The sequence below is a fragment of the Mus caroli genome, unplaced genomic scaffold (genome assembly GCF_978045245.1).
Source record: "Mus caroli unplaced genomic scaffold, Mus_caroli_1 scaffold_1, whole genome shotgun sequence".
Classification (NCBI taxonomy): Eukaryota; Metazoa; Chordata; class Mammalia; order Rodentia; family Muridae; genus Mus; species Mus caroli.
In genome coordinates this window covers 183,113,206-183,131,095 of record NW_028227256.1, presented here as the reverse complement: position 1 = coordinate 183,131,095, position 17,890 = coordinate 183,113,206, and the positions used below count along the sequence as shown (strand labels likewise).

Here is a 17,890-nt window from a genome sequence, read left to right as displayed (position 1 = left end):
GGCCTCAGGTTTCATCCCCAGACCAAGAAAATACACATGCTGGCTACCTCTGTCTGTGCACAGCGGTTACCCTAAGCAACTGAGAGATGGAAGCAGTAGATCAGGTATTTCAGGTCATCTCCAGCTGCCTGGTGAGTTAGAGGTCAGCCTGAGCTCTGCAAGGTTTTATCTCACTGAAAGATAAAAGAAAAAGATGGGACTTAGACTGCCAAGCTTAAGAAGGTAGAGCTATCCAGTAGAACAACTCCTTAAAATAACTGGGGATTGATCCCAGGCATCAGACATGGGGAGAACTCTGCCACCCAGCTGAGGCCCCAGCCCTTCACAGAGTACACTGGTAATGGTTTTCTTGACCCACAGGTGTGGATCTGGAAGGTGGCACTTGTAGTCACCCTTTAATTCCCGATAAAGTGTCTCCTCTTTTACCTGCTACCCACGTGACTATGGCCAAAGGAACAGGGTTGGTTCACACAGCCCCAGCTCACGGTATGGAAGATTACAGCGTAGCGTCTCAGCACAGCCTCCCTATGGTACTGTTCTTCTCTCTTCTTTTTCATTACTTGCCTTGCAGAATGAAAATAATTGCTCCTAACTAACATCTTTGTGTCTTGGTAATAACAATTTTTGTCATCATAGTTAACCTGTGAGATCATTACATTTGTGCAACATCCTAAAACGTTATTAAGCCATACTAAATTAAGAAAGATTTCCCAGAGTCAGCCCTGAAGCATATCCACTGACATGAAGGCACTTTTTTTTGAGACAGGGTTTCTCTGTGTAGCCATGGCTGTTCTGGAACTCATTCTGTAGACCAGGCTGGCCTTGAACTCAGAAATCCGCCTGCCTCTGCCTCCCGAGTGCTGGGATTAAAGGCGTGCGCCACCACGCCCGGCAAAACATTTTAAACACACACAGTGTTTGATTGTGTGCTCTTTACTGTACCCTGCAGATGTGCATTTGTCATCAGTCAGAGGTTTGGGGCAAACCAGAGTTGAGCAAGTCCAGCACTGTGTTTCTAAATTATTTTTATGTGTGTGGATTTTTTGCCTGGATGTATGTGTAAGCACCACATGTGTGGCATGTGTTGGATCTCCTAGAGCTGCATTTACAATGGCTGTGACCCACACGTCTCAGTACCATTTCTCCAACAGCTCAGTGGTCCTTAACAGAGGTTAGAAAAAAGCTTTTTGTAGTTGAGGTAGATACATTATTCAGAACCTGCTGCTCTGGCACACTTAGTAGCCTATAGTGTAGCTGAGACCCAGTCATTATTTGCACTGGGAAGCTGAATAATTGATGGGATTGCTCTGCTTGTCTGTTGCTGTCCTGCTGTTCACATTTTTGCACAGTGGTCTCAAAGCAAGCCAGTACAGAAATGGAATAAGAGTCACCATGCTGAGTCACCAAACACATTATAGCTGTGTACACACACAGCTGCACTGATGCTGAGTCACAGAACACGTGGCTCTCAGCCTCCAAACTGGCAAGTGGCTTTCATTGAGTCATTGGAGGGGATGGTTAAGCTTGGCCCTCTTTAAACTCCTGAGCTTCTTTTCCACACTTTACTGATCAACCTTTACCATTTGGTTAAGAGGGATGCAAGCAAAGACAGAGGCCACTGTAAGAGTGCTTTAGAACACTTGTATTGCCCAGTATTAAACTTCAGATATGTGCTTTAATGATACATGTTCTCTTTGGTGGTTTCAATATATAGAATTTAGGAATTTTTATTGACAGAGGAAGAAATATCCAAGTTTTTAAAGTAGAGAAAAGGTAGACTGTATTGAGATGCTTTAAATATGTTGTTTTACTATAGATTGCGGTAAGGTAACTTGTCTCTATGTTTTAACTGTTCAAAATGGTACATTGTAGGACTGTTTAGTGGATGAAGACGGAATGTTCACTGATGCTGCAGGCCCTGAACTTCAGAACAAGGCTGTACTTAAAGAAGGAACAGATGTGGGTAGGTGTCATCTGTTGATAACGGGCCCGGTAAACCACCACAGTAACACAGGTATTTCTGCTAGAAACCAACAAGAAGGCTCCTGGTCACTTTTTATTCTTCCAGTCAGAACAAACCTCACTTGGTTAGTCATGGTTCAAAATGAAGCTTTGGATCTACCATCTTTTGTTTCAAGTCTATTCTTATTGCTTATGCAGATCAAGACAGTCATTGGAAGATAGTCATTGCAAGTAGTGTCCTTTGGTTGGGAGGTGTCACAGAGATAACCAGCATATTGCTTTTGTTGGGATAGAAACTGAGCTTGGCTAGATGTTGCCTGTGAATCAGACATTCCCACTCCTTCAGTCAGCTTTGCAAATAGCTGAACAGGCAGGGCCTTGTGCCTTGGCTTGCCTTTCTGTCTTCATGGGGTTAGGAGGGGAGCAGTTTGGAGTCTGATTCAGGTTTCATGGAGTCGGTGCCTCTGCCACCTCCACACCACGCCTGGGGTGGGGCTCCTGTTCCTGGCACCTCTGCCCAGGTCCAGTTCTTCCTGGAAGCCTCAAGTGCTGTGAGTTTGTTAAGAATACTTTTAAGTTATGTTTAATAGGAAATTTTGTTTAAGTTATAAAGATGCTTCAAGCTACCAAGAATGTGTTGAAAGAAGAGAACATTGTGCACAGCTATCCCTGTGACTGGAGAACTAAGACACCTGTGCTGATTCGAGCCAGCAAGCAGTGGTTTGTAAATATCACGGACATCAAGGCTACAGCCAAGGTAGGAAAGACCTCCTGCTCTAAGGGATGGGCTGGTCATTACCACCATAAAAAGTATGTGTCTGTGTGTGTGTCTGTGTGTGTGTGTATGGGGGGGAGGGGTGGCAGTAGTGGGGCTGACGGAGAGAAGATTTATAATTTTTTATTATGATTTATTTTCCTAAAATTGTATGCGCTTAGGCCTGAAAAGATCTCATACTTGATTCTTTCAAGTATGCACATGTAGAAACAAGGCTGAAGGAGGCTGAGTGGGTCCTCAGGTCACTTGTGTGTCCAGGGCTGTAGACACAGCCCAGGCTGAGGGCATCTGCAGTAACAGCTGTATGACCACCTAGGACCTCAGCTCTATAACTTGTCATCCAGTCCAAGGCAGTAATGTCTGCCAAAGGAGCAAGTCGGTTTCCACAGCAGTGACTGCCACCACATGATACACATTTAGTGCAGTGTTTTGTATCCCCTGTTGCCTTGAAATTAAGACTGCTAAAAGGAAGGAAGCAAAACAGAATTCTGGTCCATTTAAAAAATTGTTTTGGGGCTGGAGAAATGGCTATGGGTTTAGAGCTCCTCTTGCAGAGGACCTGAGTTTGATTCCTGGCACCCGCTTCAGGCTTCTCATATATGTATATGTATATGCCTATATATATGTATATATCTGTGTATGCCTATAACCCTAGCTGCAGGGGTTTTGATCCCTTCTGTCCTCTCCAGGCACTGTATGTACATGCACAAGTGTGTGTGTGCACACACACACACACATCATTTTTTAAAAAATGTTATGAATTAACTAATTTTATTAGCAAACATTTAGCATGTTTTCAAGCTCTTTCATTTAATCCGCTTGACTGTGTATGTATTTCTTACATGTACCACTGGTTATTTTGAAAATAGCTTTATGGGCTGGCGAGATGACTCAGGGGTTAAGAGCACTGACTGCTCTTCCGAAGGTCCTGAGTTCAATTCCCAGCAAACACATGGTGGCTCACAACCACCCGTAATGAGATCCGATGCCCTCTTCTGGGGTGTCTGAAGACAGCTACAGTATACTTATGTATAAAAATAAATAAATCTTAAAAAAAAAAAGAGAAAGAAAATAGCTTTATTCTCTTGAATACAGGAGTTGAAACCTATTTATTCGCCAGGCTGAACACACAGATGCTTTGCTCACAGCGCACATCTGAAGTAGTAATGTAACTAGCCTGCTTCGTCCCTGGCTTGATAATTAGGGTCCTTGTCAGTAGAGTGGGTTTCCGCACATATGTGAAGTGGGCGTGAGACATGTTGTATTTTTTTTCATTCCAATATGAGATACATCTTATTTTTTGATGTATGTTTATTTGCACGATTTGTGGGGGGATAAGACCTCATGTACCTCTTGCTGGTGGGAACTCACTTTGTAGGGCAGGCTTGCCTCAAAATCTTGGCAGGCCTCCAGTCTTAGCCTCCTGTCCTAGCTAACCTAACTAGTGTGTTAGTGCATGTGCCCATCTGTCTGCTCACGACAGAGGGGAAGTCTGGTTTTGTTGCCACACTTGGAAGTCTTTGCTGTTCGCGTGTTTGCCTGTGGTGGGAGGGGGAGCTGTGAGTGGTCAGACACTCAGAACGGAGAACAGGAGTAGGAAAAATCAGCACAGCTCCTCACAATGTGTCCTGCTCCTCCCACTTGACCTGCTGGTAAATGAATTGCAGGAGTCGTTGAAGACGGTGAAGTTCATTCCCGGAGCCGCACTGAACAGCATGACAGACATGCTGGACAGACGGCCGTACTGGTGCATATCCAGGCAGAGAGTCTGGGGTGTTCCCATTCCCGTGTTTCATCATAAGACAAAAGATGAATATTTGATCAACAGGTAATTCTTTTCTGATTTTTATTGTTTAAAATGAGTTATGTTTCCATGGAAGAACGGTGTTTACCATTAAGAATCCGTTGTTACTGTCCGTTGCTCCCAGGCTTTGAGATGGCCTTTCATGATGAAGTCCAGGCTGCCCTCAGAGCCTGGGTCCAAGTTGTTTGCCTTCCTCAGCGGGATTACAGGTTTGTCCCGCTGTCCTCCTCGCTCTCAGCTCTGTCTGTCTCACCAGTGAGCACTGGCTGCTCTGGCACAGTCTCACATTCACGGCAGTCCTCCTGCCTCAGCCTCTCCAGTGCTGGGAGTAGAAGCATGTTCCAGCTCTCCTGGAAAGTCACACTGTTGCTGGGCTGAGTGAGCAAGCCTGAGACAGGAGCACGGGGTTAAGGCTGAGTCAGCAGTGTGACAGCGAGCGAGCGAGGCATTCAGAGGGCTGATGTGCCCTCAACCCCATAACCATCTGAGGATGCTGTTGGAGTTTGCAGTTTCTACCTTGTTGCTGTTAAGGTTTTGTTGTTTGTGTTCCCTCTCTCCCTCTCTCTCTGTCTCTGTCTCTCTCTCTCTCTCTCCCTCCCTCTTTCCTGTGCACCCCCTGGGATTAAAGCCTGTGCCACCATACCCAGCTCCTAGTTGCTGTTTTGATAGAGGTGGAAAGGGGATAGCTAATCATTTCTGTAAGAATTCATTGTAAGTTTTCATTTCCTAAGACTGCTTTGACTTTATTTTGGTTAATGAGATTTTACTAAACTATGCTATAGCATCAGCGACATTGGCTGAGTGTTGATTTTGTTAGTTTAGGATCTAGTCAGCAGTTTCGAGGGGCAGAGGCACTAAGTGATGGGTTGTTTGTTGGTTAAGAGACTGTAGGCTCAGACTGGCGGCCCTTCCTGGGGATTCCTTGGCGTTGTTGAGATGGTTTGGTTTTTACTGTTGCCGTGATTGTATGTGTTCATAGTATCATACTGAGTGTATGGATTTTAGAAGTTTTAAAAAATGTTAATTTAAGTTGTTGTTTTTTTTAAAAAGTCACGTACGATCACATAAAGGATAGGTTTGTTGTTATTTTTAATAATTTTGTGCTAGGAATTATATCAAGGCCCTGCGCATTCATGACCACTGACTTGTATTCTAAGCTGAGGGCAGGGAAGAGCGCTCTGTGGGAGGCAGGGTGGCAGTGCGTGTTGTGCGTAGGAACCATGGGACTCCAGGGTTGTGAGAGGGATAGAAAGGCAGTCACTAAGAACTGGCTGGGGGCTAGAGAGATGGCTCAGCAGTGAAGAGCACTGACTGCTCTTCCAAAGGTTCTGAGTTCAAACCCCAGCAACCATGTGGTGGCTCACAACCATCTGTGATGAGATCTGAGGCCCTCTTCTGGTGTGTCTGAAGACAGCTACAGTGTACTTAAATATATATAATAATAAATAAATCTTTAAAAAAAAAACAAAACTGGCTGGGACAGGCTGAAGGAGTCTTGAGCACCACACTAAGGATTTCAAGAAGTCTTTTTCAGGATAAACATGTACAGGTTAGATTTGTAAGACCATTTGAGTATTGTTATAGTTTAGAGTTGACTCTGCTCCAAGATTGTCGCTGTGTGGCTCTTACAGAACTCAAGAGTTTTTTCAGTTATATTCCACGACTATCTTAATACATCTGTTGAAAATGAAATGATTATGGTTGAGATAAATTCACACAAGTAAACTTAAAGCCAGTTGTGTCTTAGTCCTCAGTTATCAGAGTGCAGGACTTGGAGGGCATTGCCTTGACGTGAGTGCGGTAGGGCGAGTATATGCTGTGACAATTAAGAAGTGAAACAGATTTGGCTTTTATTTGTTTTGTGTGCAGGGGATTGATTGAACTCAGGCCCTCTCAGACGTTCATACACACTGCATCACTGAGTTGTATCCCAGACTTCAGCAACTCACATTCTACCACTGAACTGTATCCCCAGACTTCACCAACACAAACTCGACCACTGTGACATACCCCAAATTTTCAGCAGCACTCACTCTACCACTGACCACAGCCTCAGACTTAAGCAGACTGGTGGAACTGACAATTGTTTTCAAAGTGAAAGTGTACACAGATTGAGCAGTCAGTGAGTTAGATGAAATAGACGTCAGCTTTATCAGGTACACAGAAGCACACATCTGTCCAGCGCAGTCTCATTTTATTTTGTCAACACATTCTCCTGCTGTGCTACAGACTCTCCCGTGATCTGCTGCACAGCGCTCCGAGGGTGTTTGCCGATGTCCGGATTTTAAGTAGCAGTGACATACAGAATATTGGCCTACAGAATGACAGACATACACAGCTGCACGGTCTGTCAAATCATAGGTCATTCTCCTGTACACCGTTGATGCTGAGAGCTCCGTGGTCTCCATGGCTGGGTCCTCAGCTGACCTAGCACTTGAACTTGAGAACATGTACATTCTTAAGTATTTGTTAGTTAGGGAACAGAAGGAAGATCATCATTCTTTCTCTGAATCAAATGATAACCAAGAGCCCACCCAGAAATGTCCGCCCTTCTTTCCCATGTTTGCAGCCGGTTGGAGGCCATCAGAAATAACAGCAGCTCCACTGGAATCCGAGCACAGTCCACATGGAGTTGCTGTTACACCCGATGACTCCATCAGTTTGCCGGATGGGTCCTTAGCTTTAAAACACTACTCCCTCAGTGTGGAGGAGTCTGAGGATTGAACCTGGAGCTTGGTGCATCCCAGGCAAGTACTCTACAGGAGACTCTGGAGCTGGCCCCAGCCCTCTACCTCTTCCTGGTGTGTGGTGGGAGTTTGGGACAAGACCCAGCCTGTACCTTGCAGTCCTGCCTCAGCTTCCAGGGAGCTGAGATTCCCGGTGAGCTCTGCCGTGCCTGGATTTTCTGCTTCCTGGATGAGAGTCTGCGAGTTGCCTCTAAATATACTTACTTGTTTCCCAAAGAGAACCTGGGATTCCTCTTGTCCCAAATGAGTTTAAAGACTGACAGAATTAAACTCTGGACTCAAACTCTGACATGTCAGTTTCATTTATAGCTTATGTTCGCTTCTTTTCCTCACGAACTTTTAATGTTAATATCATTGGCCATTTCCTGAATCTGTAATATAATCCCCGTATAATTTAGGTGGCAATCTAGTCTCTGGTTAATGAAAACAAGTTTGTTTTTTTTTTCCCCGAGACAGGGTTTCTCTGTATAGCTCTGGCTGTCCTGGAACTCACTCTGTAGACCAGGCTGGCCTCGAACTCAGAAATCCGCCTGCCTCTGCCTCCCAAGTGCTGGGATTAAAGGTGTGCACCACCACTTCCTGGCAACAAGTATTTTTTAACATAAAATGGATAAAATTTAGAAACATTGGACACCTAGAGAAGACAGGAAGCTGTTGATGGCGTTTCTTTCCTTATTTTACATATGTTGTCACCAGCACTGTTGACTTACACGCTAAGGTAGCTTAGAGCCAGCTTCTGGAAACCTGTGGACTTTATGTTCAGTAAGTAAAGAAAGCATCCTAAATCGTTGCCTGCAGCCTTTACAGCCTGCGCATTGGACTTGGTGGGAACAGGCTCTTCCTTCTGCAGCTCCACCGTGTTCTTTCTCACATTTAGACAACAGACAGGAACTCTTAGCCTCTTACCTCGTTCTTTCCCCGGTCACTTCCAGCAGAGATCCTGTCCTGTGCCTTTTGCTTATAAAGAGAGAACAGAGGACCAAGAGGACAGCAGCGGCTCCTTACCTGGAAGTCCTGAGTGCTTCCTGCTTCTCAGCTAAATAGCACATGCTGCTGATAGCAGAGCCCGGGTGATTGGCTGCTGTCAGAGCTGCCCCGCTGCCTGGGTTTTCCCTGATGGAAACCGAAGCAGGAACACGGAATGCGTGACAGATAAGGCCTTTGAGTACAAAGTTCTGTTATGGTCTGACTTATTGCTCTGTGAAATACAGCATTCAAATGGAAACAGACTACAGAGTGATAAGTGGTTTCACCCACTTTTATCAACAGTAATTTATACTGGTCTTTAGGTCATAAGTCAACTGTGTGCTGAAGTATAGAATATTATTAATAAAATAAAGAGAATTCTTGAGTTTGCAAGGACAAACCTTAAGAAATTCTTTTACACTATTTGAAAGCATGACCTCAGTTTCATTATAAAAAAATTCCACTTGTAATTATTTATCGGAAGGAAAAACACTAATGAATTCTGTACGGAGCTATGCATATAAGATGTCCAGTTTAGCTGTGTGTCCGGGAACTTAATGACATCCAAAGGAGAAAGAGCTAGAAAGACAGCTCGGTGGGAAGCACTTGTTTGGCATGCATGAATCCATAGGTTCAAAGCCAGCCTCAGACACATGCATACAGCTAGTGTTTAAATCACATAAGAGGAGGTCACGCAGACATTTAAGGCGATAGCTTTGCTCTTATTGGCTGCTTAGGTTCCACACTGAAAATCCAGTGACCAGAGCATGTCCAGCATTTGGCTGTTTCGAGGTGGTTGCTTTTTTTCATTTTGTTCTGTTTTGGTGGGAAGTTGGTCCCTACTACTGAGCTGTGCTCCTGCCCCTGAGTTTTTCTGAGTCACAGACTGTGGCAGGCAGCTCCACTGTCCACAATGTTGGTGGCCCTCCAGTTTGTCTCCTGAGTGTGGGATTCTGGTCCACACAAAGGGCAGGCGGCAAGAGGAATCGGCTCTTTCATGACAGCAGTGCTGTGCATGTGAGCTTCAGTGAGAAGGCTTTTGTTACTCAACCTTTAAAAAGTAAATTTCAGTTTTAAAGTTAAGCTAATCAACTTTTTACTGACAAATGTGCATACATTTGGTAATACAACATGGCCTCTCACGACACAGGCGTGTTGCATTGGGGTGTGCTTGTTTGGTTTCCTTAATTCTCTAACTCTGGAGCTGATTGGGTTTCCTCTAAAAGGTGAGTATTTTGTCTGTCTGGACAGACCTGGCTGCAGAGCAAGAGGCTTAGCAAGGAACAACAGGGTCCTTCATAGGCGGTGGGGGCGAGGCTGGAAGGCCTGTCTCAGCCAGTGCAGCTCCTTTGGGGCACTGAAGACATTTCTCTTTCTTTTTTTTTTCTTTCTTTCTCTCTCGTTTTTATTTTTGGAAAACATTTTTTTTTCTTTAGAGTCCTAAGAATAAAACTGGGTTATTTTCTTGGTATTATGTTTATAGTTTAATTTGCCAATTTTTTTGAAACAAGTATGTCATATATGTGTATGTATGTATATGTGTGTATGCATGCTTGTGGTTGAGGTCCTAGGCCCTGCTCATGCTATGCCAATGTTCTCCCACTGATCTCTGTGCACACCTGCTGGTCAGGCTTCGTAGCTCACATTGACTTTGCACTCAGTCCTGCTGCTGCCTCTTCTTGAGTTGCTGAGGTGACAGAGGCACACAGTTTGAGGCAGGCTTTGTTGTTTGTTGGTCTTGTTTTTTGAGACAGGGTTTTCCCTTCCCTGGCTGACCTGGAACTTACTCTGTAGGCCAGGCTGGCTTCAAAGGTGTGCATCCCATCCCTCTCCCTTCCATCCCTCCCATCCTTCCCATCCCCCACTCCATCCCCACTCCAGCTTTGAGGCTGGGTTTTTAAGAATTACTGCACATTGGTTTTCATTGGTTGAGATTATATTTGTAGTTCTGAGATTCATAAGGATATTACTAAAGTAAAAGAAAAATAAAACCAAACACGCTCTCTTTCTCACTGATTGCCAGTCCTCAGACATCTAAAATAAGGATTTCATGATCTTAAAATGAAGTGCTGTAAAATATACGATTACTTAGCATTGGGGTGGCGGAGGCAGGAGGAGGCAAGACAAGCCTACTCTATATAATGACATTGCAAAAAAAGAAGGGAACACTGGAAAAAATTAAAGCGTGATTATATTTCTTCTGTTAAGACATTGTTATTTTTTAAGTGAATTATTAATATTTTTATAAGGAAATGTTGCAGTTAAAGGGAGCTTTATTCAGAGGCTAAGGTGTTTAAACTCAGGGTTTCATAGTTGACTTAATAACATATAGATATTTAAAACCAAACATCTTCCTTTGATTTATAGATTTAGCAAGGTACTTTAATGTAGCTAAACAAACACCTAAGTTATAATTTTCAAGTATTGTTGAGTTATCTGATATTTATTTAAAGATAAGAAAATAGTTAATTGAAGTTGAATTTGTTGTTATGGGATGGGTGTGGAATACGTCATGTGAGGCTTCTCACTTTTCTTTAGTTATTAAGACTTAAAAATGTAAAAATGTTCATAATCTTTTTATACCTTTTCTAAAATACCATATCTTCCTCGTGCTATTAGCCAGTAAGCCAGATAGAGTGTGTTCTTTGAGCCCTGCGCCTGCTCTGTCAACACATTAATCTCCTGAGACGCCCTTCTCCCCTGCCTCCAACCTTGGTTCACAGCCGTCCTTTGCCTGTACAGTCAGAGCTTGCTGCCAGGCTCAGCAGCTCTCGAGAAGAGGGTGTAAGTTCACCCGGGGTGTATGGGACAGAGAAGGCGCACAGCAGTGAAAACAGCTCTTGCCTGAGAGGGTGGCCTCTAAGACCTAGTTCTAGACTGGTCACTTATTGAGACTCAGCCAGGTGCTGACAGTCCCAGAACTTCTGAGTGTGCCGTGCTGTTCATTTATTGATGATGCTACTATGAAATGCAAACAGCTTACTTTCACTTCTGTATGATGTGCGCCTGTTTATTCCAATCACATTGAAAACTTTTCACTGCTTGCCTGAATTTGTCAGGCTATCGGGAACATGAAAGGCTGGTGATGTTTATCTCCTTTTTAAGGGAAAGTGCATAACTGGTGTGAACAGCATATCTGCTGTCTATAATGTATACGTTTGAATGTACTCTTCTGGTATTTCTGTTTTTGTTCTTTGGGACATTAGGTTTCTTCAGATTTTTCTATTACTACATGTTCATATTTTCTTAACTGATAAAGTGTTCTGTGCACACTATATAAAAACTAATGTATAACCAAGAATTATTGTCTTACAACTGGTTACCCATTGCGTAAAGTTTTTATGGTCACCTAGGGAAAGCTTATCTTCACCGTTAAAGTCCACCTAAAGTGAATGTCCTAGCAATTGGAACTTGTGCCAATTTTATATTTTTATAATCATGCTATATGTAAATTCTTGGACATTTTGGTAGCATTATATGTTCAGTCAATCTTTTATAAAGTATCACTTTAATATATATATATTTTGAGCCAGCCTCACTGTGTAGACCAGGCTGTCCCAGAGCTCTGCCTCCATTTGCCTCCTTAGTCCTGGAATAAAGGTGTGTGCCATTATGCCTTCGCTTCTCCCTCCCTTTGTAAGGTTTACTTTGCTTTATGTGTGTGCATGTATCCATGTGTGTCACAGGCATACCTGGCGCCCACAGAAGAGGGCATTGCATCTCCTAGAACTGGAATTTGGTTGTGAACCAACTGCCTTGTACTCAGAACTGAGCCTGGCTCCTCTGCACTCTTAATCACTGAACCATCTCTTCAATCCCCACCTTAGTCTTTAGTGAGGCGTCTCCCATTTCAGGTCACAGAGGCATCATAATTTATATTACCTACTTGATTTGCACCCCTTTGCAGATTTTTACAAACAGCTTTATTGACCCGTGACCTACCAGAGCTGGAAGACTGAGATAACAGTGTGGTTGATATAATATCTGCTGGTGCAGATCTGGACCTCGGCTTTGCCATGGTCACTGTCCTGTCCAGTCCCAGTAACGCTGGTGGATCTGCACTCGCTTGCACTGGTTATGGAGTGGAGAGAGGCAGCTGTTTCAGAGATAGGGTTTACTGTGTATTTTAATCTTTAATAATTATGGAAGCTGATCAGAGCTAGTTCACTGAGAGTGCTTGCTGCTCTTCCAAAGGATTAGAGTTTGATTCACAGCACCTACATCAGGCAGCTCTCAACTGGTTGCAACTCCAGCTCCAGGGGTCCCAGTGGCAGCCAGCCTCCAAGAATAAACACAAATGTAGTAGAAGACAAACATACACACACACATGAATATATAAGCAGAAATAAATCCTAAACCCTAATGTAGGTGTATGCCTTAATAATCAACATAGAACCATTCAGATTTATCTCAAAGACTCAGTTGGCATTCTTTTGGTTTTCAGAGTCAGGGTTTCTCTGTGTAGACCAGGCTGGTCTGGAACTCACAAAGATCCACCTGCCTCTGCCTCCCTAGGGTTGGATTAATGTACCACTAGTGTCCAGCGTGAGTTCTCACGTACATAATTATTATATGTTAAAATGTCAAGTGTTGCTGTGGGGACTTCGTTTACTAGGCCAGTATTTATTTGTCAGGTCTCTTGGTGACATGCTACTGTTGCTGCTGGTGGTGGTGGTGGTTTACAAATGAGAATCCAGAAGTGCAGAGGCCCAGGGCCTTGCCTGGGTCACTTGCTGAGTCAGTAACTAAGTTATCGCTTGTCGAACCCAAAGCTGTGGGGTCTGTGCTGCTGCCTGTTGTGTGTGCTAAACAGAAAACAACTCCAAGAGGCCCTGGTGTGAGCAGCAGGATAAGTGTTACTACTGCACAGCACTGGACAGGAGGGTAGTGATCTCCAGGCTGCTTATGCCAGGGGATGGACTAAGTCATGGGTAGAGACCATGGGGCCTTGAAAGTTTCTGAGAGGGATGTTGAAGGACAGCAGTTACAGGAATGCTTCTGCTGGAGTGGTGGTCAGCTTCTCAGTGAGAGCGAGGGGCGGGTGTTGGCACTGTAGCTGGTTTGGTGCTGAGGCAGTGAGGTAGAACTGACAGGACGTGTCAGCTGCTTGATCTGGCAGGAAATGAGGACAGAGTTCCTGGATAGGAACCATATGGATGACATGGGAGGTGAGGAGAGCACTGTTTTCCTGTTTAGGGACAGGTATGATCACAATGGTCTTGTTTGTACCCAAATTACAAATGATGGGACCAGTCCAGTAAGCCATTTAAGGTTTGAGAAGTTGGAGAAACAATAACTGACAAATGTTTGTCACAGGGATACATTGCTGATCCTGCCTGTTTCCCCACAGCCAAACCACTGAACATATTATTAAACTCGTCGAGCAGCACGGCAGCGATGTGTGGTGGACCCTCCCTGCTGAGCAGCTTCTCCCGGCAGAAGTCCTAGCTCAGGTCAGTGGGAGCCACTCTGGGAGGTAAAGGTGACTTTTTGAAGCAATGGAACTGGGAGAATTAGAGGCAGATGCAGTTTGGAAGTGAACATTTTTTCTTGCAGTCAAAACATCCTCTGTAACATAGCAGTGGAAGGTGGGGCATTTGTAACCTCACCCCACCAGCGCTATTCGACTGTCTTAGGGGACTAAGCAGATGGTACCACTAGAAAAGTCCCTCTTGTTGGCACAACAGGGCTGTGTGGTTCTGACACAGCGATCCCTGATGGTGTTCTCTGCCGCCATCTTACTGAAGAGGAAAATGTGATTGTTGCTACACCAGTTCACTTTCCGTGCTGCCGGGGGCTGGGTTCAACTGTGAAGTGCATTTTAGTGTTTATTTTTTAAATGTGGTTGTAATGAGTATATTTTACTTTCTTTAAACTTGTGGAACATTTACTGTGTATGGTGTGGCCTCTGTAGGTCAGCTCTCTTTTGTCTTCTTCTCAGGCTGGTGGCCCTGAGGCTTTGGAATACGTGCCAGGGCAGGACATTTTGGACATCTGGTTTGACAGTGGAACTTCATGGTCTTGTGTTCTTCAAGGTAATTATTTTTTCTTTCTCCTTTCTTTTCATTTTGTTTGTTTTTCAAATCAGGGTCTCTGTAACAGCCCTGACTACCCTGGAACTCACTTTGTAGGCCAGGCTGGCTTTGAATTCAGAGATCTGCCTGCCTCCTGCCTCTGCCTGCTGGGTGCAGGGATTAAATGCATGCACCACCAAACCCAGCTCAATTTCCTTTTTTTATTTTTATTTTTTAAAGTTACATTTGTATTGTTTTTCTGTGTGTTTGTGTGTATCTATCTGTATGTTGGTATGTGCATGTGAGTGTGAGTGCTCATGGCAGGTGAGAGGGTACTGAGTCCCCTGGAGCTGGAATGACAGGCAGTTCTTAGCTATCTGATACAGGTGTTGGGAACTGGGTCCTGGTCATCAGGGAAAGTAGCAAGAGTGCTAACCATTGAGTCATATAGCTAGCTGCTCTTTCAGCTAACCTCTAACATTCGATTATAAGCCAGTTACGTTCTGAGGGCTGGCAAGATGACTTAGTGGGTAGAGGTGCTTGCCACACAAGCCTGGTTGCCTTAGCTGGATTTCCTGGAGCTCAGCCGGAGGCAGGAGTGCTGTCTTGGGAGACTTGTCCTCTGAGGGGCACATGCACAATAACAGTAATAGTTTTGAAAATACAGAGCTGTTAACGTAGGTCTTTAGCCAGAACCTGTGTGGGGTTATGTTTTGGTTATGGGGTCCACTTAGTCCCAACACAATGCAAACACCAGGACAATGCAGATGACAGAACTTTATTGTAATCAAGCCAGTACTGATCAGTCAGGTCCAGAACAAGCTTGGGAGCCGCACTGCAGCCTTGAGCCACAATGTTCAGAGCTTTAAACTTGGAAACCACAAGCATTTGTACCAGGTTACACTTAAATTTTTTTACCAATCAGGATTTAGGGGTAGGGGCTTTTCTCATGTACATCAATTGGTATGGAATGTAGATTTACCATCCAGTTGGAAACTTTTGTGGTTGGGAATAGTTATTGTGTCTTGGGGAGCAAAAGATGGCTATCAGAAGTTGGTCCTAGGGCCTGGGATCTAGAACTTAGTTCCCCCCATGATTAAAACGGAGTCTGGAAACAAAATGGCAGCACTTCGGACAAGTTTCTTTTGCTTGTTCCCCACAGGTTGTTTTTTGGTTTTTTGGAACAGTCTGTGTCTTAGTTAGGGTTTCTGTTGTGAAGAAATGCTATGACCATGGCAACTCTTAGAAAAGAAAGCATTTGAAGGACTGTTCCTCTCTCTCCACGTCCTCACAAGCAGCTGCTGTCACCTGAGATTTGATCTTAGCCATTCTGACTGGTCTGAGGTGGAATCTCAGGGTTGTTTTGATTTGCATTTCCCTGATGATTAAGGATGTTCAACATTTCCTCAGGTGCTTCTCAGCCATTTGATATTCCTCTGTTGAGAATTCTCTGTTTCGCTCTGTTCCCCATTTTTTAATAGGGTTTTTTGGTTCTCTGGAATCTAACTTCTTGAGTTCTTTGTATATATTGGATATTCGCCCTCTATGGGATGTAGGTAAAGATACTTTCCCAATCTGTTTGTTTTGTCCTATTGGCAGTGTCCTTTGCCTTACAGAAGCTTTGCAGTTTTATGAGGTCCCATTTGTCTATTGTTGATCTTAGAATATAAGCTACTGGTATCCTGTTCAGGAAAATTTCCCCTGTGCCCATGTCCTGGAGACTCTTCCCTACTTTCTCTTCTATTAGTTTCAGTGTATCTGGTTTTAATGTGGAAGTCCTTGATCTACTTGGACTTGAGCTTTGTACAAGGAGATAAGAATGGATTAATTTGCAGTTTTCTACATGATAACTGCCAGTTGAACCAGCACCTGATTTGTTGAAATTGCTGTCTTTTTTTCCACTGGGTTTTAGCTCCTTTGTCAAAGATCAAGTGGCCATAGGTGTGTGGGTTCATTTCTGGGTTCTTGAATTCTATTCCATTGGTCTACCTGCCTGTCACTGTACCAACACCATTCGAACAATCACTCTGGAAGTCAGTCTGGCGGTTCCTCAGAAAATCAGAACACTACCTGAGGACCCAGCTATACCTCTGCTGAGCATATTCCCAGAAGGTGCTCCAACATGTAAGAAGGACACATGCTCCACTCTGTTCACAGCAGCCTTATTTATAATAATAGCCAGAAGCTGGAAAGAACCCAGATGCCCCTCAACAGAGGAATGGATACAGAAAATGTGGTACATTTATACGATGGAGTACTACTCAGCTATTAAAAAGAATGAATTCATGAAATTCTTAAACAAATGGATGGAACTAGAAAATATCATCCTGAATGAGGTAACCCAATCACAAAAGAACACACATGGTATGCTCTCACTGATAAGTGGATATTAGCCCAGAAGTTTGGAATACCCAAGATACAAGTCACAGACCACATGAAGCTCAAGAAGAAGGAAGACCAAAGTGTGGATGCTTTGGTCCTTCTTAGAAGAGGGATCAAAATACCCATGGGAGGAGTTACAGAGACAAAGTGTGGAGTAGAGACTGAAGGAAATGCCATCCATAGACTGCCCCACCTGGGGATCCATCCCATATACAACCATCAAACTCAGACACTATTGTGGATACCAACAAGAGCTTGCTGACAGAAGCCTGATATAGCTGTCTCCTGAGAGGTTCTTCCAGTGCCTGACAAATATAGAAGTGGATGCTCACAGGCATCCATTGGACTGAGTACAGGGTCCCCAATGAAGGAGCTAGAGAAATTACCCAAGGAACTGAAGGGGTTTGCAGCCCCATAGGAGGAACAACAATATGAACCAATCAATATCTCAGAGCTCCCAGGGACTAAACCACCAACCAAAGAGTACACGTGGTGGGACTCATGGCTCCAGCCACATATGTAGCAGAGGATGGCCTTGTGGGACATCAATAAGAGCAGAGGCCCTTTGTCCTGTGAAGGATCAATGCCCCAGTATAGGGGAATGCCAGGACAAGGAAGTAGGAGTGGGTGGGTTTAGTGAGCTGGGGGAGGCGGGGAGGGGATATGAGGGTTTTTGGAGGGAAAATGAGGAAAGGGGATAACATTTGAAATGTAAATAGATATCTAATAAAAAGAAGCACTACTGCACAAAGTGGAAAAAAGAAAAAAGAAAGAGAAGAAAGCATTTAACTGGGCTGCCTTACAGAGTTTGGTCCATTATCAGCACACAGGCAGCCATGGAATGGAGAAATAGCTGAGAACTGCATCCTCATTATTGACTGAGAGAGAACTTGTGCCTGGCCTGTGCTTTTGACCCTTAACATCCCCCCTCACCCCCCCAGCTACACACTTTCTCCAATATGGCCACACCTTCTAATCCTTCTAATCCTATCAGAGTTCCACTGGTGACTAAGTATTCAAATCTATGAACCTATGGAGGCCGATCTTACTCAGACCACCACAGGCTGCTACAGTTCAGTTCTAGAAAGGCCTGGGAGATCATTTAGTCCTGGAATTTCTCAACATACTCTTTTTTTTTTTGAGGTGAAATGTTTTTTAAATTTTATTTTATTTTCTAAATTCTATTTAGAACTACACTACTTAAGATTAGAGTGGGAACCTTTAGCCAGCTTGGTGGTGT

At 44.0% G+C, this 17,890-nt stretch overlaps 1 protein-coding gene across 1 annotated transcript in view; it reads left to right on the top strand.

Annotated features, from left to right (window-relative positions):
• Window positions 1-17,890, top strand: part of Iars2 (isoleucyl-tRNA synthetase 2, mitochondrial) — a 42,896-nt gene that overhangs the window by 8,810 nt on the left and 16,196 nt on the right. Inside the window, exons 9-14 of the mRNA XM_021171100.3 lie at window positions 361-530; window positions 1,873-1,963; window positions 2,568-2,719; window positions 4,405-4,565; window positions 13,605-13,707; window positions 14,196-14,289. Coding sequence (XP_021026759.1) covers window positions 361-530; window positions 1,873-1,963; window positions 2,568-2,719; window positions 4,405-4,565; window positions 13,605-13,707; window positions 14,196-14,289 — 771 coding nt within the window. The remainder of the gene's footprint in view (window positions 1-360; window positions 531-1,872; window positions 1,964-2,567; window positions 2,720-4,404; window positions 4,566-13,604; window positions 13,708-14,195; window positions 14,290-17,890) is intronic.